This window comes from Balaenoptera ricei, chromosome 1 (assembly GCF_028023285.1).
Source record: "Balaenoptera ricei isolate mBalRic1 chromosome 1, mBalRic1.hap2, whole genome shotgun sequence".
Lineage (NCBI taxonomy): Eukaryota > Metazoa > Chordata > Mammalia > Artiodactyla > Balaenopteridae > Balaenoptera > Balaenoptera ricei.
In genome coordinates this window covers 17,875,689-17,902,045 of record NC_082639.1, presented here as the reverse complement: position 1 = coordinate 17,902,045, position 26,357 = coordinate 17,875,689, and the positions used below count along the sequence as shown (strand labels likewise).

At 39.9% G+C, this 26,357-nt stretch overlaps 2 protein-coding genes across 3 annotated transcripts in view; one reads left to right on the top strand and one right to left on the bottom strand.

Moving 5' to 3' along the window:
* The window catches only part of KDM1A (lysine demethylase 1A), a 62,707-nt gene extending 44,144 nt beyond the window's left edge, over positions 1–18,563 (bottom strand). For both annotated transcript variants that reach the window (XM_059915799.1, XM_059915807.1), the window contains exons 1-2: positions 18,068–18,563; positions 10,161–10,326 (exon numbers count right to left, since the gene is read on the bottom strand). In XM_059915799.1, coding sequence (XP_059771782.1) covers positions 10,161–10,326; positions 18,068–18,421 — 520 coding nt within the window. In that variant the 5' untranslated portion in view covers positions 18,422–18,563. The remainder of the gene's footprint in view (positions 1–10,160; positions 10,327–18,067) is intronic.
* Positions 18,564–22,869: 4,306 nt separating this feature from the next.
* TEX46 (testis expressed 46) lies at positions 22,870–24,745 on the top strand. The gene is made up of 2 exons (XM_059912984.1): positions 22,870–23,061; positions 24,548–24,745. Exons 1-2 carry the CDS (start codon positions 22,870–22,872, stop codon positions 24,743–24,745), a joined length of 390 nt encoding a protein of 129 aa, XP_059768967.1.
* Positions 24,746–26,357: the final 1,612 nt, after the last annotated feature.

The window sequence follows — 26,357 nt, the reverse complement described above, 5'->3', positions numbered from 1 at the left end:
AGAATCATTGGTGTGTTGTCCCCAGGAACATACGGAACAACACATTCAGCACATTTTGACTATTTAGTTTCTTGGAATCACATTAACTGATAACTTTGTAAACATTTTGAGGAATTACTAAATCTTCCGGGAAGCAATGCTCTTTAGACAGAAAATCAATTCATCAAAATTTATTTAATCAAAAATTTACCAAATTTACAGAATAAAAATAACTGCCAAGGATTGACTTCAATCGAACCTAACACACTAGCAAAGGAAAAAAACATCTCAAAAGTTAAAACCATCTTTGAACACACAAGTTTGCACTATATTAACACACTAGTTGAGTTTCTTAATCATCTCACAAATTTAATGTTTACTGAACACCCATCCAAACTGCCAAGCACAAAATCAAAAGTAGAAAAGGCTGAGTCCCTATTTTCAAAGGGCTTATAATCTAATTGGGGAAAGATGAAAAATATCCAGAAAGAAACTTTTTTTTTTTTTAATTTTTTTTAAAGGAAACAAGAAACACACACTTGGGGGAATCAGGGAAGCTTTTCCGAACAAATCCAGAAATTTGGATAGACTGGGGTGGGGGGTGCGGGGGACGGTGAAACCACAGCATGGTTCAGAACATTTACAAAAGCAAGGAGAAAAACCACAGACATGGTATGTATGAAGAATCGCACACAGCACCCTGCTTAATGAAGGAGATGATCTCAAAGAGCAGTGGGAGACACAAAGGATAAGCAAAAATGGGCCACTTTCAGGGCCAAAATTTAAACTTGATCTTAATAGTAATGCAGGAGAATAGTATTTTTACCAGGAAAGCAACAAAACAAGTTATATTTTAATCAGTTTGTACTAGATGGATTAGAGGAGAAAGGTGATCTAGATAAAGGAGATCCGGTCGAAAGACTACTGAAATAATTTAGATGTGAAGTGAAATCCAGCAGAATAAAAAGGTGACAGTAAAAATGGACAAGGTTAAGAGGCTGTGCACAGGAAGACACATGACTTTACAAGAGATTTGATGAAAGAGATAAGGGACTTTCAAGATGACTCCAAGCTTCCAAAGTTCAGGAGAATACTAATACAATGGAAAAAATGGGAAATCTGGGAGACAGATTAGTAAAATTAAATGGAAATACTCTAAAGATGGTTGGAAATTAAAGACTAGAACTCACAAGTGAGAATGGGTATAAGAAATTTTAAATCAACATGGAGGTAAAAAAATTTTGAAGCAGCTGTATGATTAATCTCATAAGGAAAGTCACAGTTTCAAAGAGGAATTGGTCAACATAAATGATTAAAAAGGTAAAAAATAAGAAAAAAAATGGAGAAAAATGAATTATTGGTGACCATCACCAAGTCGTGCTGCCTTCCTGTCCCTGCTGTAGTGAGAGGTGGCTTAAAAACACCTTCAAGTATACCACTCTTGCTTGATACATCTCTTTCCTGCTAACTTTTTGACTATGATTTTTGGCAGAAGAATAAATGATCTACAGCAGCTCAAAGAAACGCAAAGCAAAGTAAACTGGGCTCAGAGAGGCAGACTAAACTAGCCTGAAGGAAGAGCCTCGGGGGTTCCTCTGAAGCACATTAGAGGCATTTTAAAACACCTAACACCGATCAATACTCCCCAACAAAATTAACCAAAACGAAACCTCCAATTAGAGCAGCAATTCTAGGGTTACACTGTCGTTTAAAATAATGAACTGGGACTTCCCTGGTGGCGCAGTGTTTAAGAATCCGCCTACCAATGCAGGGGACACGGGTTCAAGCCCTGGTCCGGGAAGACCCTACATGCCGCGGAGCAACTAAGCCTGTGCGCCATAACCGCTGAGCCTGCGTTCTAGAGCCCACGAGCCACAACTACTGAGCCCGTGTGCCACAACTACTGAAGCCTGCACGCCTAGAGCCCGTGCTTCGCAACAAAAGAAGCCACCGCAATGAGAAGCCCATGCGCAGCAACAAAGACCTAACACAGCAAATAAAATAAAATAAAATAAAATAAAGAACTAAAATAGATAGCCTTAAAGTCTAGAAAGCAGGAAAACAATGCTTCCTGAGGTAGGAGCCTGCCTGGAATTTTCTCTCTGTACCACTGGAGGAGCTGTAGCACTGCTTTGCTCCTGAACTTAACACTGGGGCAGAACTGAGAAGCTCAGTAGCAGGGATCCTATATAAAAGAAAGTAAAAGCCCTACAAGCTAGGGAAGAAAGCAAAGGTTTTGTAAGCCAACTGAATGAACTGACTTTTTCACATGCTATTTCCCTCCACATTCCATAAACTTTCCTTACTTATTTTGTTGCAAAATCTTGGTTTGTAGTTCACTTTTCAAAATGTTGCAAAGAAAGCCCACAGATGCTACGTTATGTTGCTCAACTGCCAAGCTTAAGCTGTGTTTGAGTACAGGTAGTTTTTTAAAAACAAAGCTTATTTTTCTAGTTATTTACCTGTTTTTAAAAAGGCCAATATGGAACTTTATTCTGGAGCTGCTATTAAAAGAACCATTATAACTTTTCACAACTGATAACCATGAATGTATTTCCCAACAAGAGAGTCCCCTTTTCCTGCTTATGTAACAGTTTTTCAGAACTCTGGCTATCTATATCTTCCTGGGCTATGATTAGAGGCTCCTTCCACCTTAAACATGATTTGAGTCTACAATGCTATGAAAAACATACAACTTCTTAGGCTTTAATTAATCATATGTATTCGTCTATCTTCAAATATCAGAAGATGCTAAAAAACAGCAAAAGCAAAAATAATCCTATTTTCAAATGTTTAAAACCTCTGTGATCAGCAAATATGGCAAAATTTAATGTTATATCTTGATAGTTGATATATGGATTTACACTGTTATTCTCTGAGGAGAGAAAGTCTTTATTAGAAAGTACCAAGATTTGCCACTCCTCCTATGATTTAACATATAAAAGCTTAAAGAATTATCTATTTTGTAAAAAATGATCTATTCACATTATTGAAAATGGGCTACCACATACACTTCCCAGTTTCCAAAAGTGACAGAGTATGTATGTCAACCTAGTCCATTACCTGATTTTTTCCTGACTAGAACACTGATCTGATGCAACTAGAGATTACCATACTAAGTGAAGTCAGAAAGAGAAAGACAAATACCATATGATATCACTTATACGTGGAATCTAAAATATGACACAAATGAACCTATCTAAGAAACAGAATCATGGACATAGAGAACAGACTGGTGGTTGCCAAGGGAAACGGGGTTGGGGGAAGGATGGAGCGGGAGGTTGGGGTTAGCAGATGTAAGCTTTTATATACAGAATGGATAAACAAGGTCCTACTGTACAGCACAGAGAACTATATTCAAAATCCTATGATAAACCATAATGGAAAAGAATATTTTAAAAAAGAATGTGTGGGTGTGTGTGTGTATATATACGTATAACTGAATCACTTTGCTGTGGAGCAGTAATTAACACAACACTGTAAATCACCTACACTTCAATAAAATAAATTTAAAAAAACAACACCAACCCACTGTATTCCTGGTTCAACTGTGTTTAATAATGCAAGACATCTGTACACAAAAGTGGAGCCCATATCTTCTCATATGATCCTCATATCAAGCCCCATTTTTCAGATGAGAAAATCCTCAAAGTATCCTGTTCTTCTATTATCCATGATCACACCAAATAAAGGATGGTAGCAAAAGAATACGAGGAGATTACAAAAATAAAGTTGCTCAGCTAAACAAATTACTATTTTGCCTTAATAAAAAATAAAGCAAAATAATCAATAAAATAAAATCATTAAGAAAAGCAGGTCAATCTCTAAAGACCAAACATAACTTGGTAGCATCTGATTCAATGGTTCTTATCAGCCAAAAGCATGAACAGTTAAAAATCAGGGCTCTCAAACTGCTTCATAAAAGCCTACCTTCATTCCTTCATGTTTAAAGTAAAACTTCCAAAATCCAATTTTGGGAAAAACAATTTCTGCAGTCTCACCATACTTTGTATATACTTTTATTGTATTGTTTCTTTGTTGTTGTCAATTAGTATCTGTAACCCTAAACTGGACTGTGAATTCTTTGCAGGAGGACTTAGTCTTCAGCCTTGAACCCTCAGAATCCAGCACCATGCCTGGAACAAAGCACTATAGTTTTACAATTAATGTATGTAGAATAAAGTGAATGAGGAGCTGCACATTTGAGAAAATCTTATTTTGTGTAGAAAATGTCTGTATAAAAATTTTCCCCTCCACACCACCAACCCCCTACCTTGTTGGGTTTCTTTTTTTTTTTTTTTTTAACTCTTCCTGTAAGTAAAGAAGGATCTGAAGACTTCCTTCCTTTCCACCCTTTCTGCCTCTAAGTCTCTCCACATTTTTACCCTGAAATGTAACATCTAAGAGTATTTTGCCTTCTATTATACATTTATGTATACATCTGTATCTCATACTAGGCTATAAATTATCTGAGAGTGGGGACCATGTGTTGGATAGTAATATACATCTTGGTCCATTTTTAGTAATCTCTCAAAATACAAAAATTTTGTTGAATTGATCTAGGTTACCTTTTCGGCCTGTGACATTTCCCCCCAGCTCTCTAGTAAGTTATTCTGGAGCATAGTTCCAAATCAGAACACTGAAATGATGCTATACCAAAAAAAAAAAAAAAAGATTGGAACTTCCCTGGTGGTGCAGTGGTTAAGAATCTGCTTGCCAATGCAGGGGACACAGGTTCAAGTCCTGGTCCGGGAAGATCCCACATGCCGCGGAGCAACTAAGCCCATGCGCCACAACTACTGAGCCTGTGCTCTAGAGGCTGCGAGCCACAACTACTGAGCCCGCGTGCCACAACTACTGAAGCCCTCACGCCTAGAGCTCGTGCCCCACAATGAGAAGCCACTGCAATGAGAAGCAAGCACACTGCAATGAGAAGCAAGCACACTGCAATGAAGAGCGGCCCCCGCTTGCCGCAACTAGAGAAAGCCCGCGTGCAGCAATGAAGACCCAACACACCCAAAAATAAATAAATAAATAAATTTATTTTTTTTTTAAAAAAAAGCAAGAAAATTAATCCTAGGTCTGTTTTTTAAATGTATACATCATACTTCATATGATGAGAAAATCAAATGATTTCAGGCACTTAGTTGACACTAGCAGGCCAAAATGGCAACATAAACAACTCTTCAGGGATCAATTTCCTAGCAACTTCTACTAAACCTACAAAAGAGGGTCTCCTGCTGGGTATGGGGGCTGTGCACTTGTAGGCATGGAGAGAGAAAAGGCTGGGATGTGCCACTTGAGAGTACTTACAGCCTGATAAACGAAAGTATTCACCTGAACTCTGACCATAACTATCCACGCTGCCAAATCCAGCACTTTTACTGACTGCAATCAGTATGACTGCCTCATAGGAGAGATGATCAGGGTACTTTATAAACAAAGAAATATGAAAATATAAGGACCACTGTACAAATATTGGGACCAACCACTCATTTTTTTCTTTTAAAGTAAGGTCCATCTTCAGCTCTCCTCTGGTCAAATTCTATTACACCGAGTTCTAAAGGATAGTCCAAAAGATTCTGCCTTTTAGATTTTTGCTACAGCAAATAAAGCAACTCATCAAGTTTTAGGTCAATCTCTTGTCAACAGTATTTATGATCAAATTTCACTGAATTTTAAGCTAAATTCTTCTACCCATACACGTACATTTTGTATATTTTATATAAATTTAGTATTTTTACTAATTCAGGTTGCATCTCCTTTTGTGTAATTTAAAAAAATACTTTCAATCTACAGCATGACTATTACATGAACAAGGCCTCCAAATTATTAAAACCACACAGAATTTTTTGTCATAGCAATCTCTCACATCTCATTGTTTTGTAATTTGTTTAAAAGCCTACATCTCTTTCAAACACATACACCAAACACATCCAAAATTACCATGCACAACAGAGAAGAGAGCAAATACTTTCCTTTGTTTATATTCTCACCAGAATCCTTATTTTAAACAAGGAGATAAAGTGATTCTTCCCACAGTCATTCAATAAAATGGAATATAATAAAGTCGTCACCAACCAGCTAACAATATCTAACAAAATTGATTTGAAGAGTTAATCAATGGTTAATGGAAGCCTTTGAGTTTCATTAGAGTATTAGCACAGCACTGAGCCTGGAAAAATGGTACGCATACAGACACATGCACATACATACATATATTTCAACCATACTTCTGATGTCTCTATTGAGAAATCCATTAACGTGAAGACGTCTTAAGAAAGGCATCTTAAAAACCCATTTCAAATTTCATTTTATTTATTTTAGAGTAAGTTTCCATACAAATCTTAAGCTATACACAACTAAGCTATTTCTAACCCCAAATGTTAGAGTTCCTAAACAGGAATCCCAAACCAGAGTTCCTAAACAGTAATCCAATACAAAATTTAAATCCAGGAACTACCAGTGAGATTTTTCTGCAAAATTTCAACTGCTGAAAGGCAGTGAAGGGAAAAAAACTATGTTTTGTATGAAAATAAAAAAGCGAAGTGCTAGCAAATTAGTTAACTTAGTAAAACCTCACTGAGGAATAATCTAAGGTATACAGGGTAACAACTGAGTCAAGAAGGGAAGAAAGCTTTTCTCCAATAGAAAGCTACTTTAACAGAGCGGCAATTATTCTAAACCAGTATGTAAACTCCAACCGAGATTTTACTCTATTTTATAGATGCTCCACTATTATGTGACACCACTAATAACCAAACACTCAATTCCAAAGACAACCTGTTCAGGCTCAGCTGCCACTTTTATCTTGATAGAAAAGGTACCGGAAAACCAAATAAAGCCATCGTTTGTTAAAACAAATATATTCAGAAGTGTATAGTAAATATAAAAATACATGGAAATGTTTAAGAAAACAAATTAGGTGAATTTTAAGCATAAGCAGCAATATTTAGTATGAAAAATACATTTACCCATGTGACTACCACAGAACTAAATGCCACATTGTTATAATTAAAAACTGACAAATCTACAAACAGTGTTTAACCCAGAACAGAGAACTTTTTCCCAATTAAATAAATCCAAACAGAAAAAAACCCAAACCTCCTTTTTTTTTGGCCACGCCGTGCAGGCTTGCTGGATCTTAGTTCCCAGACCAGGGATCGAACCCGGGCCCAGGCAGTGAAAGCGCCGAGTCCTAACCACTGGACCACCAGGGAATTCCTGAAACCCAAACCTCGTTTCCCAAAAAATTCAACTTTGATATTGAGAACATTTTTCCATTGATCAAAATCCAGTAAACTCAATTACCAAAATAGCCTAAATCATCTCTCCAATCCCAGTCTCTTTACTCCTTTACTTTGCCCTTATAGAGCACATAGACTGATTTTTCCAAAACACGTATTTTGGTACAGCACCTTCACTCAAAAAACCTCAGTGTTACCCATGACCAGATCCTCCCAGTGCTTAAAGGACATCAAGTTCAAATTCCTTAGCCTGGTAACCAAGGCTCCAACCTTCGTTTCTGGCCTCCTCTTAGAACTCTCCTAGAGGAATCTTCTCCAGTCAAATCATTTTACCCACTGACTTCAGAATACCTCGTGCTTTCATAATTAACAAAATATTTTATTCTTCTTAAGATTAACACTGTGGAAAGCAAAGCAAAATTTTCTAAACATGTTTAAAAGCCGGTAAGAATGAAATGTATTCAAACCTTATATATTTTAAGAGAGTAAGTTAATGTCTAGTTATCACCTAAAATAACTGAAAAGATTTGGTAAAGAACCAGACCCACATCTTCTCTCAAGATTTTAAGATACGCATATGGCAAAAGGCTTCCATTCAATTTTTGAATGAAAACTTAAGTGAAAAAACTAGTTCGGATAAGACAAGAGATTTTGGAAACCCTGGACAGTTTCTACATACTTGAACTTCCCTGATAATATTTATTCACCATGAGGACCCAAACTATTTCTAAATTCTGCAGGCCAGTAAGCTACCACTACTTTTCCAGGGTAGGTATTCCCTAATTCACCCTACAAATGTTTAAAAAAATGTTTTTGAGTTGTTTTAGAGGAAAAATAACTTTATTTTCATAACCACAAATAATTGGTAAGTTTTGGCTGTTATCAGCACACCTCTGAGCACTGAAGATATCCTAAACTTAAGAAACAAAACTTTAATTTTCTCCAGAATATTAAATAGTTTAAAACTTAAACTAAACCACTGGATTAAAATTAATTAGAACATAATGGCATAAAGACAGTTCCCCAGATCCTAAATCCCTTTGCTAAGATATTTACTTTTGGGGACTTCCCTGGTGGCGCAGTGGATAAGACTCCATGCTCCCAATGCAGGAGGCCCGGGTTTGATTTCTGGTCAGGGAACTAGATCCCACATGCATGCCACAACTAAGGACCCTGCGAGCTGCAACTAAGGAGCCTGCCTGCCGCAACTAAGACCCAGCACAACCAAATAATAATTTTAAAAAAGATATTTACTCTTTGTAGGAACAATATCTGACATTTATGGAAGAAGGAAAACAAAATAAAAAGCCTCTTTCACAAAAAAGAAAACACCAAGACTTGGTTTAAAATTTTCAGAGGACAAAGTGTATATCAACTTGATACCTTATGGTAAATCAGTTTCTTACTGGAGACACTGACAACTACACAAAAAAGAGGGTGAGGCAGTATCTGAGATATCAGATCATCTACTGAATAATAGAGTCCTTAAACTAAGAGATCAGCAGCCTCTGGAGCTATATAACAGCTATCAAAAGGATTATCCCCATGTATCTCATTAGCAAATCTACAGCAAAGGTAGAAAAAAAGAAAGGCAAGAATCAAAGTAGAATATAGAAGAAAGGAGTAGAGAGTCAAGGGAAGAGTTGGGAGTAAGGACAGAAAGAAGGGGAGAGAGCTAAATGTAAAAGACTAGGAAAAGGAGGAAAAAAAATCAACAAAAAGAGAGGAGGTGTTGTTGAGGTACGTTTGCCTCAGGGACATTACTCCCAAAGGTAATATACCACTCCCAGTAAGTAACTGTCCGATAAGTTATTTTAAGAAAATTTTAGGAAAACCATTCTTAGGAAATCTGATTCCTGAGAAGATTTAAACCCAGAATCTATCTTTTTCTAAATGCTCTCAAACTGTATTCTTTTATTATATTTTATTACAATTACTGTAAATTATAAATTTTTATTTTTGAGTTTTAGCCAGAATCTGTTTGATAAGTTCTAAATCTAAGTTTAAATTAACACCTGATTTGTAATGCTCTCTAAAAGAATTGGTGAGGTGAATGGGCCTGGAGCTACTGGAAATACAGAAAGTATTTTAAGGAGAAGAACTTAGTAAAAATTCAAACTCTTCGAAGAAGAGTTAAAGAGTAGCCATTAATGGCAGAAGATATGAAATATTAAGATTCTACTTTTGTTTGGTCTCTCCAAAACAAAAGGGTATTCCTAATTGGTCTGGGTATCCTCAGTAGGACTCACTGAGGGGATGTTAGTGAGAATTCTTTTAAGATGTTTGAACCTCTGAAAACAGTACTATAGGCTCCAATAATCTTTCAATGTCATAGGGAAGATTGTGTGACCTTAGAATCTCTTCATAGCCTTTTCTTATACCATTCTTTTGACTGGAGGGCTCAATAACTAAACAATAACAGGCACTTAAGTCTTTTCTTTTTGACTTCAGAATGTATTTTTATCTTTGTTCACCAGGAAAAGACCCTTTTCAAAACTGATCCACACCACGAAGGTTTTATCTGAAAGTATCTAACCATGAAGTAAATGGCATAATTTAGCCAGAATAATTTCTGAATCATTCTATCTCTAAATTCTGAATCAGAGTTATCACTGAAAGGTTTGGTTCTTCGGGTTTGGCTTTCTGTGCATTTTCTCCAACTTTCCAGCTGCCTTACACAGCCATTATCCTTCTACCCTCATTCTTTACTTTCCTCCTATATGTACAGACACACACAAAAAGAATGTCAGTACCACTATGTATATATGCATGTATATTTATGTGTGTATACATGTACATGTGCACACACAAAAATACGCGTGGCCAATATAAGAGTATAAACCAAAGACATAAAGAACATTGCAGAATAGGAATAAATTCATTTATTCTTATTTCTAAGATAAAACAAAACTGTGGTTAGTTACTACAACTCACCAGATGGTTCCTCAGGCTCACTTTCATTTTCTTCCTCAGGTGGGGCTTGAGGGGGTGGTGGGGGAAGCTTCTTTTCCTTCTCTGCTTTAGCATTTCTCTCTTCTTCTGAATAATACTCGTCTTCTGAGAGGTTGGCCAAACTTTCATCCATCTCTCTGTACTCTACCTATATGGAGATTATACCAGGGAAAGCTAAATACAATGGACATCTAAAGTCAGAAGCTCAGTTTGGAACCATCAGTAAATATGAATTGTTTTCTAACTTCAATTTTTAAGGAAAATAAGCGAATAACAAGGAACAAGCTAGCTCATAATAGGTAACCATTAAAAACAAAATCTCTCGTGAAATAATCTTGTGTCAGTTCAGATTTAGCCCAAACTGTAACTTTTACATCATAGTATTGAAATTCAAATCAATGACTCTGAGGCTCTCTACAAATAAAAATTGTGTGTTTGTGTGTGCATCTATATGTATATATATATCACGTTCACATACTGGAAGTTTCAACAAAAGACTAAACTAGCCCTCAGTCAGACAAAAATACAGTTAGCTAGAATAACAAGTCTGTCTAATGCCAATCTGTACTTCTAACTACTATTCCACAGGTAAATAGCAAAAGAATTCTAGAAACCAAATTGAGGAGTTGGGAGGGTGGGCAGGGAATAAAAGTTGCAAATGGCAATAGTCAAACTGAAACAATAAAAAGGTACATTTGCTTAAAACAAAAACAAAAACAAAACACTGGTGACCTAAGAGAGTTGAATGACGAGAGCAAAGAATCCTTATTACAACAAATTAAGGAATAAGTCATGTGGAAATGGAGACTACAAGCCTTACTACTAATTCACACAGGTTACAAAGGGGAAAACCAGGTAATAAGTAGAAAGAGGAAGCAGTCTTAATGAATGTTTTATTGGGGGGTAAAGCAACTTAGGATAGGGAAGATTATTATGGACCTCTTTGTTAAAATGTGTATTACAAATAGTCATCAACCTTGGAACACTGTCAAATCATCATTTTGACCCCCACCCTAACAAGGAAGCCCCAGAAACAACAGCTCTCTATTCTGGATTCAATGAAAAGATAAAATGAATAAAATAAAAAGTATTTATTGGAGGTGGAGACAGGGCAAAGACAACATGGCTTCCAAATATAATATATTAGATTTCTGAAATGCATCGTCCTGTGGATTACAGTGAATGTAATCTATTTTAACTTTCGAAATATCTTTGAAATCGCTCCAGATGGCTGGCTGCTATTATCTGTCTTCTTTTTTTTTTTAATGACATGACCACAGGATTTGGGTGGTGGGGGAGTAGGTAGCTAGGGGAGTTAAGAGTTTTACTGAAAACAGGGATTGGGTTAGAAAATGGAAATAATTATGGATAAATTGAATAGCTTTGACCTGTGCTCTAAGAATTTTATTTAACACATGAATAACTGTATTTATCTATCAAATACTGAACTGAGAACATGGCACAATGGAGAAAATGATTATGAATGAGTATCTCTGCCCTTAATAAGCTGAAACTCTAGTTGCAAACAAAAAAACCTGATCAGGTAAACATCTCAGAGACTTTACAATAAAATCTCCCAAAAATGCAGATAACAAACTTTATCCTACTTGACTGAGATTAAACTGTTAGGAACAGACCTCAGGATAATGGGTAAAGCAGCAAGGAGGGAAAAAAGTTTCAAAGAGGGAGCTGGGTTAGAAAATGTAATACATGTTTACAGTATGCAGCTTCCTTTCACCTTTTACCCCTCAACAGTGCTTGATCTCTCCCTGTCCCAAAGATTCAGCCCTTTAATCCCCTGCCCATCAATCCTACCCATTCAATCAATAATCACTTAACAAGTGCCTACTGTGGAATTGGGCAATGTGCAAATTCTGAGACAAACACAAACAATAATATACGATCCTCTCTACTGAAGTAGTTCAGCTTTTGCCTAAGACACCATGCCCTTTGAAGGAAAAATGAATTCAAGATTAAAGTTAGGGAAGCACTACATTCTTTATAGGCCCCCTCTAGGAGCGTCATAATACATGTTAAAAGTACTGAGAAGTTTCACAGCAAAAACAATCTTTTTTAATATTTTTTAATCCAATGTTTTGATGTAATAACTACTAACAAGGAATACACTTGGAAGAGGCTGGTCTAGAGCTCTTAGCTTTCAAGAAAAAAAGGAGATCAGCAAAATACCTAGAGATAGGAGTAAGAATATCTAAAGTAGTATTTAACAACAACAGAAAAAGAACTGTGTTCCACAGAACCCTTGGATTTTTTTGGGATTTCATTTATTAATTTTAAAATGTATTTTTAACATGAGTACTCGTATGTGTTAAACCAAACCATAACCCTTTAGAGATCACCAACACATGAAGTTGTACTACTTAGGTAACTCAATTTTGGGTAGACTGAAGAATAAAATTTCTTCTGCCATCTCTGTTCAACTGAGAGAGTGTCCTGAGATGGAAAGACAAGCTAAAAACAAGGAAACAACCTTCTGCACTACCACTACTTGTCAATCAGTACAATACTTCATAAACAAAATACAGAAATTATTGAGGCTGCAACTATTATGCTTAACCTCCACTCTCAAATTTGGCTCTACCAAAATAGCCTCATTGTCTCAAAGACTGACAACTAAAATAAATGTTATAAATTTAAACTTGATATAAAACAGGCAAGTAGTATTTTATTTTGGGATTATGCATAAAATTATATTTTGTAAAAATGGATTTCTCCACTTATGAAAAAGTTTAAAAACCATCTGAAAGAATCATACAAACTATAAAAAATAAAAGTTATTCCCCTGAGAAAAAGAATGGATGCTATGAACATAAAGGAGTGGGAATCTTTTATCCCTAACTAAAATCCTCTGAGACTTCAGAGGTGCTACAACTACTTATAACCAAGTACAAAAAGGTGTCCCAACAGGCAGATGAGTCAGTAGGGTACTTGTTCTCACTTGTACACCCGTGACTCTCAAATTTATATCTCTAGTCTCTCCTATCTCTTCCACACCCTTGCTACAGTGATTCATTCACTTCCCAACCACCTTAAAGCTCCAGTCTTTTAACAGTTCTTCCTTGTAATTCACCTAGGGCACAACTGCCAGATTAATTTTCCAAATACACTGTACGTATTTCCAAATACATTCATTTTCCAAATGAATGCCAAAACTGTCAAACCAGCATATAAACTCTCTAGCTCTAACTAGTCAAATTTACCTCTAATCATTTTCTAACACACTAGTCAAAATCATCCCTAAACTCCCTAAAAGCTACTCCCACCTTTTCTGTAAATCCAATGCCTAAAATTCAAGGCCCACCTCCTCTGCAAATTACTCCCTAAGTCTTCCAAACTTACAAATATATCTTTCCCTTCTCTAAATTCTCACAGCACTTATACTTCATAATCTAGTGCAATGCTATCTGACAGAATTTTCTGTGATAATGGAAATGTTCTCTATCTGTGCTTCCAATAAGGTAGCACTAGCCACCCGTGGCTATTGAGCACTTACCATGTGGCTATTTAGGATTAAATTAAAATTAAAAATTCAGTTCCCTCAATCTACTAGCCACATGGTAAGTGCTCAATAGCCATAGGTGGCTAGTGGCTACCATCCAGGACAGCACATATCTAGGATTTGGCTCTCTACAACCTAGATACAACTCTACAACACTACTGATCCCGCCAACTTATCTTGCTCCTAGAAGAACCTCATTTCCAATTAAATTCATTTGCCCATTGTTCCCAACATTCAGTTGTCCACTCTGGACTCCCTGTTGCTTCTCAAACCACTTTCTATTATATTCCAAGCATTTTTCACTTTCTTTTCTTCCCTAGTAGTACTTAATCACTGGGTACCTACTTACTTATGCCAGACACTGCAATAAGCATTTTATTTACATTATATCTAAACCTAATAATGTTACAAGGTAGGATTTATTTTTCTGAGAAAATGGAATCACAGGAGGATGAGTTAACTCCAGAAGTCCATCCTTTTCCAGAACACTTTAAAAAATTCTGTCCTTTTTCAAGGCCCAGCTCAAGACTGCCATTCCTTAAGCTGTGTGGTGTTCCCAAAGTCTCAGCCCAATTTAACAATTTCAAACCTTAAATAGTTTGCCATAATGTTAGCATAGACATTCAGAGGTGAATTTATTCTGAAACTAATGAAACTTAAGCCTCAGGGACCCTCAATTGCATGGACTCCTTCCAATACCCTGAACCTAATTTTGATTACATAATTATATATATATTTACTTATTTATATAATTATATACATGTTTATGCATATATAAATTGTTTTTAAAAGAGGGTCCCCCCCAGGGACTTCCCTGGCAGTCCAGTGGTTAAGACTTATTGCTTCCACTGCAGGGGGCATGGGTTCAATCCCTGGTCGGGGAACTAAGATACCATATGCTGCACAGTGTGGCCAAAAAAAAAAAAAAAAAAAAGTGTCCCCCCCCCCCCCCAAAATGAATAAGCTCCCAGGCTATAAAATACAGATATATCCCCTGCATAAACTCTTGAGGCAAGGCCTTGAAGCAAGGTCTATCTACAGCGGACTCAGCTTCCATTTTACTCCTTTATGGATACTCTATCCCTTGAGGTCTGTTTCCTCTGGTTCCCAAGACTAGCTATGAATACGTAGGTCAGCTTCCCCAGTTCTTTACTTCCTAGTTGCTCACCAAATAAACACATAACCCATTTTTCTTTTGAGAGTTTCAGAGCTAATCACAAAGGAAAATTAAACACAGGAGAATTACAAGGAAATCTTATAGCAAGCCCCAAATTAATCTAGATTCAACACAATCCCAATCAGAATTTCAGCTGCCTTTTTGCAAAAACTGATAAACTGATCCTAAAATTTATATGGAAATGCAAGAGATACAGAATAGCCAAAACAACCTTGAAAAAGAAAAAAGCTGGAGAACTCACACTCCCCGATTTCAAAACATATTGCCAAGCTACAGTAATCAGGACAGTGTGGTACTGGCATAAGAACAGAAATATAGATCAATGGGATAGAATTGAGAGTGGAAAAATAAACCCTTACATTTATGGTCAATCAACAAGGGTGTCAATCATTCAAAGGGGAGAGAATAGTCTTCAACAAATTGTGTTGGGACAAGCGGATACACACATGCAAAAGAATGCCACGTACAAAAATTAACTCCAAAATGATCATAGACCTAAATGCAAGAGCTAAAACTATAAAACTCCTAGAAGAAAACATAGGAGTACATCTTTATGACACTGGATTAGGTAATGGTTTCTTAGATGGAACACTAGAAGCAAAAGGGACAAAAGAAAAAATAAACTGGAAATCAAAATTTAAAACTTTTGTAATCACCGTATATATAGAACTCTAACTACTCAATAAAAAGACAACACAATTTAAAGATAAGCCAAGGATATGAATAGACATTTCACCAAAAAAGATATACAAATGGCCAATAAGGACAAGAGAAGATACTCAATTCAACATCTTTAGCCTACATATTAAAACCACAATGAGATACCACTTCACACCCACTAGGATGGCTATAATAAAAAGGCATTATCAAGTGTCAATAAGATTGGAGAAATCAGAACTCTCAAATATTGCTGGTGGGAATGTAAAATGATGTGGCTGCTACGGAAAACTGTTTGGCAGCTCCTCTATAAGTTAAACAGAGATACCATACCACCCAGCAATTCCACTCCTAGGTATCATACCTAAGAGAACCAAAAACATGTTCACACAAAAAACTGTACACAAATGTTCACAGCAGCATTATTCACAATAGCCAAAAAGTGGAGATGTCTATAAAATGATGAATGGATAAACAAAATGTGGTATATTTGTACACTGGGATATTAGTTGGCCAGTGAGCTATCAAGTACTGAATGGAAGTACTACAACATGGATGAACCCTGACAACATGCTAAAGCCAGACACAAAAGGCCACATAGTATATGGTTCCATTTACATAAAATGTCCAAAAAAGGCAAATCCACAGTGACAGAAAGATTAGTGAATGCCAGGGGCTGGAGCCAAGGACGAATGGAGAGTGCCTGCTAATGGTATAGGTGTCTTTTGGGGGTGATGAAAATATCCTACAATTGACTGTAGGATATTGTGCTGGTTGTACAACTTTGTGAATATGCTAATAATCACTGAATTACATACTCAAAAATGGTAAATTTTATGGTATGTGAATTATCTCAATAAACCTGTTTTTAAAAAAAATATATGAGGGACTTCCCTGGTGGCACAGTGGTTAAGACTCCGTGCTCCCAATGCAGGGGACCTGGGTTGGATCCCTGCTCAGGGAATTAGATCCCACATGCATGCCGCAACTAAGAGTTTGCATGCCACAACTAAGGAGCCTGTGTGCTGCAACTAAGCAGCTGGCGAGCCACAACTAAGGAGCCCGTGTGCAGCAACTAAGAGACCCAGCAGGCAGGTATGCATGCATAAATAAATAAGAGACGCCTCGTTCTCTTAAAAAAAAAAACAAAAAACTGATCATCTGGTTTCTGGCCAAATTTTCTATTGAAATAGTCAAATCAAAACCCAACTGGGCTTCTGCCCTCTATTTCATTTCAGAGAGTTGGGAGTTGCCAACCTATGCGTTGGTTAAACCCGCCCCCCCACCCCCCCCCCACCGCCACAGACTTCCCTCCTTTATACTTGGAGCAGAGTACTCTTGGAGAGAGATCTCTCAAAACTGGGCAATTCAATCTGAGGGCTCTCAATCTGGGCAACACTCAAGAAGCTCCTCATACACACTGACTTGGTATATCCACTTAAATTATATAGAGATAGAAAACTTGTAATATGCATAAATTACATAATTTAAAATATTTAGTTACTTAAAATTATATGTACATATACTTCCAGCTTTTTCAACTGTACCATGAAATCTCCAGAAAAGGGCCAAGTCTAAAGTCTGTGCCCTAGTACTGCCCCAGTGCCCTGCTCACTGTTGGTGTCACATGCGGTCCTTTGTTTCAGAGGCTGATGACACCTTATCACATTGTAAGTGTAGGGCTTACATTCCAGTTCCACCACTTACTTAGCTTTGCGACTCTGGGCAAGTTGCTTAAACTGTGTGCCTCAGCTTACTCATTCCTGAAATGGGGCTAGCAAAACCTGCCAGTTGGTGTTTAGCAAAAATAAAAAGTTGGTGACGCTCTGAACACAGCATCTGGCACCCAGAGATGTGAGTCTGTATATACTGTCCTGTGACAAAGCCTTTTCTTGCCGTATATTTACACCTTGACTAATTGATATTAACCCTCTTAATCAGCTTCCTCATTTGTAAAACTCTACATCAAAAGATCGTTGACAAGATAAAAGGACAAAGAGTAAAACTCTCTAGCACACAGCAAAGGGCTCCAAAAAAAAAAAAAGTTCCTTTTTTTCGGTCTTCAAGGCTAAGGCAATTTCTTTAGCATCACCCTACAGCTTCAACGTGCTCCCGGCCGAAACACATAAATATTGCTGAGCAGCTTCCAGACACATCTGTGGACAAACAAATGATATATGTCTCCAGCAAGGCCAACCATAACTCCACGTCAGGGAGCCATTTTTCCCAGTCAAGAAAATGAAAAGGTGTACGAGATGTAAATGAGTAAAATACCCCTCCCCGAGATCCCCCTTTCCCAGGACGGCCCGGTCACGGCATGAAGACGCATTCACCACAGGCAAAGACCTTCCCTTCTCCCACCTCACCCAGCCAGCTAGTGGGGAGGTGGGTGGAGGTCGGTGACTGGGGAGGTCGGGGGGGCAGGGGGCTCAAGGTCCAAGACCGGGGCTCGCGGGGGTGGGGGGTAATGCGGGCTGGACAACCTCGGGGAAGCTTGGCACCGGGATTTGCAGTTCGAGGGCGGGGGTCGGGCCTCACCTTCGCTCGCTTGCGCCGACTGGTCCGTCGCCCCTCCGGAGTCTCTGCGATTCCCGTTTCCATGGGGGTCGCAGACCCAGGCACGACGGTAGGCCCAGCTTGAGGCCCGGCGGACCCCGGCGGCTCAGTCAGGCCCCCGGGGGGCGAGGCCCGCGGGGGCTCCTTCTTGCGGGGAGTGCGCTCCCCGGCCGCCCCCGGCCCGGCTTCGGCAGGGCCGGACAGGCCCGCGGGCGGCGCGGCCACCTCAGAGCCGTTCTCCGAGCCGCCCGCTGCCCCGGCACCGGCCTCCGACCCGGCCGCCGCCGCCGCCGCCGCCGCCGCCGCCGCGGCTGCTGCCTTCTTCCCAGACAACATCTCGGGCCGCCTGGCTGCGGACGGCCGTAAGGGCCGCTCGGTCTGTCGGTCCGTGAGTCCGGAGTCGCCTCGCTTCACTTCACACAGTCCGCGCGCTGCCAACCGCCGCCGCGTATGCACGCGCTAAGCGCGCTCCGCGCGCTCCCGCCGCGCCCGAACAATAAAGCCGGAGACGCCCACGGCCCCGCCCTCCCCGCTGCCATAGAGCGGCGTCCTCGAGGCTAGAGCGGCGCCATGGCAAATTGCACGAAGCTTTCCTAGAGCGTCTCCTTAGCCTTCGGGGTCGGTCCCAGCACGGTCCCCATTCTAGGACTTCTGGGCCAGACTGTACCTCCGAGAGCAACCATTTCCTCCAGGGACTTGCGTGTATTCATAAATTCATTCGTTCATTCACGCATTCATTCATTCACTCATTCATTCATTCACCTACTCATTCGTCAGTTCAACCAATATTTATTAATGCTTACTACGTGACAAGGGTTTAATTATGAAGTTCTTGCTCTCAAAGAGTTTACAGGGGAAAACACTGATATGTAACTGGTAGATCATCGTATTTACTATTCATAATTGTCCTGCTTCGACTGGGGAAATCTTGGAGAGCAAATGAGTTTCGAGGTAATAAAATGGACAAAAGTTAGGAAATCCAGATGTGAGTCCAAACGGGATTGCCATCGCCTCCGGGGCTTTGTTCATGCTCTGTCTTCTGTCTGGACCCCCTCCCCATTTGCACTTCCTCACTCGCACCTCCTCCCACTCCTATGCTCCCATCCCCACATACATGACAGCTTTCCACTCCAGGTTAATTCTTTCTAATGTCGCTGATGGTGGTGGCGGTTCATTCTTTTAATACCTCCAGGAATCCTTCACTGACACAACACTGGAACAGGCCTTGTGTTCTTCAAGCTTATTTCCTCTAGGACACAGAGCTGTAATCGCTTTTTTACAAGTTTGTGTCTTCAAAGTATAATTCTCAAAAAATACTTCCATTTATACGTGAAGTTCAAGAACTGGTAAAACCAATTTCTAGTGATAGAATCCAATCAGTGGTTGCCTGGGATGAGGGTGGGGGTTGACTTCAAAAGAGCTGGAAAGGACTTGCTGGGGGTGATGGAAATGTTTTCTATCTTGACTGGGGCGTGTATACATTAGCCAATACTCATTGAACTACACACGTAAAATAGGTGTATTTTATTTTATGTCGATTTTACATCAAAGAAGTTGATTTTTTTTTTTTTTAAACTAAGCTAACAGAAAAAAAGAGACAATTAAGTTCAGGAAAACTAAAAGCTATGCCAGAAAGAAAGTGTAATCATAATACAGCACACAGTTCAGCTGTGAACTACACTGACATGTCTATAATAACATAAGCAATGAATATTGTTTTAACCAAAGGGTTAGAATTATATGGGGAGAATGGAGGAAAGAGAAAGTTTGTGGAGGAGAGGCGTGAGAGGGATTTACAGAAGAGGGGACAAAGTGGGAATGAAAGCGGTTCTTCATCGGAGCTAAATACCCAGATTCCATCATGAAAAGATAGTATATAATTTCAAAACTGAGAAATTCAGAAATAACAGTATAAGCATACTACTCAGATATATCAAGATAAATACCAGGAGAAATAGCTGAAAGAGTTGAAATTGGTTGTTTGAGTTGTAGAATGTGAGGGTAGGAAGGGATGAGATAAGAGATGGAAACTTGTTTGTTTTAAACCCTGTAGTTCTAGCTGACTGGCTTGCATGCTTAGTAGTTTGATAAAATTAAAAATTAGATTTAAAAAATATGCATATCCTTTTTTTTTTTTTAAATAGAGACTGAATTTTTTTTTTTAAACAATCACTTTTGTTATTTATTTATTTATTCATTTATTTATGGCTGTATTGGGTCTTTGTTTCTGTGCGAAGGCTTTCTCTAGTTGCGGCAAGCGGGGGCCACTCCTCATCGCGGTGCGCGGGGTGCGCGGGCCTCTCACTACTGCGGCCTCTCCTGTTGTGGAGCACAGGCTCCAGACTCGCAGGCTCAGTAATTGTGGCTCACGGGCCTAGTTCCTCCGCGGCATGTGGGATCTTCCCAGACCAGGGCTCGAACCCGCGTTCCCTGCACTAGCAGGCAGACTCTCAACCACTGCGCCACCAGGGAAGCCCTATGCATACCCTTTGACCCAGCAATTCCACTTTCAGGAAAACATTCTAGTGAAAAGTTTAAGTATGTGTACAAAGATTTAACTTTAAAGTGTTGGGCTTCCCTGGTGGTGCAGTGGTTAAGAATCCGCCTGCCAATGCAGGGGACATGGGTTCAAGCCCTGGTGTGGAAAGATCCCACATGCCGCAGAGCAACTAAGCCCGTGTGCCACAACTACCGAGCTTGTGCTCTAGAACTCGCGAGCCACAACTACTGAGCCCATGTGCCACAACTACTGAAGCCTGCACGCCTAGAGCCTGTGCTCTGCAACAAGAGAAGCCACCTTAAGGAGAGGCCTGTGCACCGCAACAAAGAGTAGCCTCCTCCGCTCGCTACCACTAAAAAGAAAGACCTCATGCAGCGACGAAGACCCAAGGCAGCCAAAAATAAATAAATAAATAGATAAATAAATTTATTTTTTATAAAAGTATTTATCTCAGGTTCCTAAGGCCCAACAAGTGGCAACTGATTGAATATATTAGAATAACATAATCATTAAAATTTACATTTGAACATAAAGAACTCCCATACAAAATAGTGAGCACATGTCAAAGATTTATTTAATTCATTCTTTGTTTTTTTAACTTTAAAAAAAAATTAATTTATTTATTTTTGGCTGTGTTGAGTGTTGTTGCTGCACACGGGCTTTCTCTAGTTGCAGCGCAAGGGCTACTCTTCATTGCGGTGGCCTCTCTTGTTGCGGAGCACGGGCTCTAGGCACCCGGGCTTCAGCAGTTGTGGCACGTGGGCTCAGTAGTTGTGGCTTGTGAGCTCTAGAGAGCAGGCTCAGTAGTTGTGGCGCACGGGTTTAGTTGCTCCACGGCATGTGGGATCTTCCCAGACCAGGGCTCAAACCCGTGTCCCCTGCATTGGCAGGTGGATTCTTAACTACTGCACCACCAAGGAAGTCCTTTAACTCGTTCTTGAGAGAACAGCAGGATGATAAAGATGGTTCAAAGGAAACTATGAGAAACTGATAATATAGTCACTGGTCAGTGGAACACAGAATGCTGGAATAAGACTGCAAAGTTGAATAAGACAAAAAATAATGTCCTACAAGGCCATAAAACCGTAAACTTTGAGGTTTTCTTTTCTGTCAGACAGAATTCATTTGCATCTATTTGCAAACAAAAATCATTTGCAACTTATCCATTTTTTTCCCAGAAATAACTAATTCATTAAAAAATTTTAATTTAATTCATTTTAAATTAATTTTTTAAATTGTAGTAAAATACATATAGCATAAAATTTACCATCTTAACCATTTTTAAGTGTACAGTTCACTAGTGTTAAGTCCGTTCACATGGTTCTGCAAACAATCTCAAGAACTCTTTTCATCTTGTAAAACTCTATACCCACTAGACGACAACTCATCATTCGCCTCTGCTCCAAGCCCCTGCCAACCACCATTCTACTTTCTGTCTCTACAAATCTGGCCACACTAGATAGCTCATATAAGTGAATCAAATAGCTTTTGCTTTTTGCTTATTTCACTTGGCATAATGTCGTCAAAGTTCATCCATGTTGTAACGTGTCAGAATTTCCTTCCTTTTTAAGGCTAATCCCACTGTATGTATATACAACATTTCGCTTATCCATTTATCTGTTGATGGATTTTGGGGTTGCTTCCACCTTTTGGCTATTGTGAATAATACTGCTATGAACGTGGGTGTACAAATATCTCTTCAAGACACTGCTTTCAATTTTGGGGATATACCCAAGTGAAATTGGTGGAGCAACTTTTCCATCTGACTTTACAGAGTCAGGACCCTAATCAGTATTAAATATTAAACTCAATAAAATTTCCTTCCCCTAAAGCATCAGGTGACAAATAAGTGGGCCAGTTAGACAATATCCTAATATGACTGTGAACGAGCTTGCAGAAATCTTTTTGCCTTATTTCCAAGTTTTGGATAATTTTTCTTTGCTGTCTCCCTCTCTACAAGGGTCGAGGCTCTGTACTGCTGGCCATTTTATCCCTCGCGACTAGGCCCAGAAGTACTGTTGAATGACTGAGGTATCATGAAAGCCTACATCACTTGGCTGTTGTGAGGATGTCATGAGATGATGCTTGTGAACTGCCTGTCAAAGTCTGGCACATAGTGGCTGCTGAAGATCTAGGAGTAGTTAATATTATTGTTATGCGGCAGCTGGGGGTGGGGCCCGGTTATGACTCAGAGGAGGGGGCAGCCATGACTCCTGTCATGGAGGGCAACTGTCCTAGATAGGAGACAGGCAGGGCCTTGGGGCCTGGGTGCTTCCAAGCCATAATGCTGGGGGAGCTAATGTCTCTTTTTAGGAATCTCCACGGGACACTTGCTTCCTCAGGCACCATAGGAGTGTTGATGGCTTGGCTGATCAGCTATAAGCCAGCCTTGCTTGGGTTCCTATTCCTTCTGCTGTTGCTTAGCAACTGGCTGGTCAAGTATGAACTCAAGCTCACGCCCCCAGAGCCCCAGCAGGTGAGCAAGAGGGACCTTAGCTTCAGCTGAGGGTGATGGGATAGTCACAGCTAGATTGGGGGGTGGGAAGACAGGGAAGGTGTCAGGACAATGCGGCAAGACTAAGGAATCCGACTCTGGTCTAAGACCTTGCTCTGCAGTTCCCTCTTGGGTGATAGAGGACAAAGCACTTCCTTCACAAAGTTTCAGTTGTCTCAGCTGAAGAATAGGGCCCATCCCAGACTCTTCTACTTCATGTTTGATGACAACATGCTTTGACAACAGTAACAACTGCTTTAAAGTGGGAAAAATTAAAATGGATAAATTTAAAAACATGTATAACATAGATAAATCTCTAAAACTGAATAATGAAGACAGCAGAAATGTACCTAGATTATGACGTCTTTTATGTAAAGTTAAAAAACATGCAAAACAATATCCTGCCTTGTTTATGGATGCCTATGTATAGTGAAAGTACATTAAGGCAGGATTTCTCAGCCTCTGCACGATTGACATTTGGGGCTGGATAAGTCTTTGTGATGAGAGACTGTCCTGTGCAATGCTGGATTTTTGGCAGCATCTCTAGCCTCTACCCACAAGATGCCAATAGCACTCCTCACCCCTCTTGTGGCAACCAAAAATTTCTCCAGACATTGCCAAATGTCCCCAGGGGAGGGCAAAATCGCCTCCCACTGAGAACTGGTATAAAGTGGTATAAAGAAATGCAAGGAAAAAATAAATACCACATTCAGTATTGCAGTTGAGATAAGGTTCAGGGAGGAAGGGGAACAATCTAGGAGCAGAATACACAGAGGACTTCAGTTACCGTTGTGATATTTTAGGGATCATGGGTATTTGTTGTAATATTTACTTTTTTTGCATGTCTGAAATATTTAATTCTTAAATGGTTTTAAAGGCTAGGAATTTGTAGCTGAATCCTAAAAAAAAAAATTGTGTCCTTACCAACTGCATGCAGTGGTGGGGGAGGGAGCAGATAAAGATGACAGAGATAAGAGCATTTCATGAGACCACTGAGACTTGGAGATTTTATGAGGCCTGACTAAACTCTCAAAGAGGCATGTTGAGAAAAGCACAAGCTCTGGAGACACATACATCTGGGTTAAGGGTTTTAAGTCCTCGGTGGGTGCAGATTAGTGGGCCATTTCACTTATTCCTGTGAACCAAAGGCAGCTCTGGATCCTGGGAGTTTGGGGGCTTTCATGCAGGCTGGGTGAGGCTGAGAAAGGGACCTTCTCTCACTGGGCCCCATTCTCTCACCCACAGGATGTGGCAAAGAGGCTCTCCTTAGATGCTGGTCGTGAAATTGATTAAGATGATTGTAACTCAGCTGGCATGGGAAAGGATTATCACTATTAACCAACTTGTCCTCTTTTCGTGGTGATGGGGAGTTTAGGAAGAGAAGACAAAGACTTGCGAAGCCAAACCCAAGAGCAACTGCCTGAACACAAAAGAGGTGGAGAGGCTGCACACCTGCTTTGCCCTCCAGGACAAGATCCTTGAACGGCTTATGTTCAGTGAAATGAAGCTGAAGGTCTTAGAAAATCAGATGTTCATCGTATGGAATAGAATGAATCACCACAAGCGGTCAAGCCGACAGCAGACTTTTCCAGCAGGGAAACACAGAATGAGGAGACGGGAGTCTATGTTCTCCATCATCTCTGACTGCACTTCCAATTCCCCCTAACGAGGTCCCAGAGACTGCAGTGGGCTAGCCTCTTCTGTTGTTACCTTTCCTCAGTAAAGCCCAGTCAGAGACTATTGAATTTTCTTAGTAAATCACACTGGAGAGGAGGATTAGAGGCTGAAATTTGTTGCCTCTTGAAAAGAAGTTTGTACTCAACAGGTCAGCCGCATAGCACACTATGACACAACCTGATGGGAGCTCTTGAACCCAGCCCTTCCTCTCTTTCAGTTGGACCACCTTGACCCTGGTCCAGGGCCCTCTACCTATTCACCTTGAGTCTTTCAACAGCCTCCCCAGTGCTATCCCAGCCTCCAGTCTCCCCCTCCCCCTGCACTCAGAGGCCACAGCAAGCCCTGCCAAGCGCAGCTCTGAGCATGATCATTGCCTATTCTGGAGTCAACGCCTTGCTGTGATTGATAGAATAAAAGCCACACTCCTCACCATGGTGTTCAGGCCCCCCATGATCTGACCCCCTTCCCAACCTTTTCCCCCCATTATTCTCCCTCATATGCTTTTTACCCTATACTAGAGTATCCTAAACATCAGTCAGTAGTGTACCACCTTTGTGATTTTTGCCATAGCTGTGAACCACCTGAATGTGTAACTAAATATTGTCCCTTTAAATCAACTATATTTTCCTTAATAAATTTATCTGTAAAGGAAAATAATAATAAAAATAAATAATTTATCTGTAAATTAAAAAAAAGACCAGTATCATTGTTTGAAATAGAACCTAATGGTCAAAATAAAGACAGTGAAAACAAAACAATGTTGTGAAGTTCCAACCAGAGCTTGGTTGCCCATTTGAAGACCTGAATCTGTAAAATTTGGGTTAAAAAGGGAGATTAGTGAGTGTTAGCGTTTGCAAGATATGCCAGCACTCAGCTGAGACTTTCCTAAGGAGAATTGAGAAGGAAGTCTCTGCCTCGCTGTGGGATCCAGTGTGGCTTAATGCCTTATTGGTGTCTCACTTAAAATCATCTCTCTTAGCAAAAGTCTCCTGTGCTCTCATGAAATTAGGTGGTCAGCCATCCCCCAAATGCAGCCACATCTTTGCTCACATGGTTTCTTCCCCTGGAATCCCTAACCTTTCCCTTTCTGCTGTTAAAATTCTTTGCTTCTTCCAAAGCCACCACCTCCAGAAAGCTTCCCTCAGCCCAGCTCTAATGAGTCCCTTTCCTTAGTGGTCTCCCAGCATTTTATCTGTAATTCTACGATAGAATGTATGATGATCTGCTGGGATTTGGTTTGTAAATGTTTCTATACTCCCTCCCCACTCTCCAACTAGATTATAGAGTCTTTGAGGGCAAGCACAGCATCTTTTTTTTTTTTAATAAATAAATTTATTTATTTTATTTATTTATTTTTGGCTGCGTTGGGTCTTTGTTGCTGCGCGCAGGCTTTCTCTAGTTGTGGTGAGCGGGGGCTGCTCTTTGTTGCAGTGCACGTGCTTCTCATTGCGGTGGCTTCTCTTGTTGTGCAGCACGGGCTCTACACGCACGGGCTTCATTAGTTGTGGCACGCAGCCTCAGTAGCTGTGGCGCATGGGGTTAGTTGCTCCACGGCATGTGGGATCTTCCCAGACCAGGGCTCGAACTCGTGTCCCCTGCAT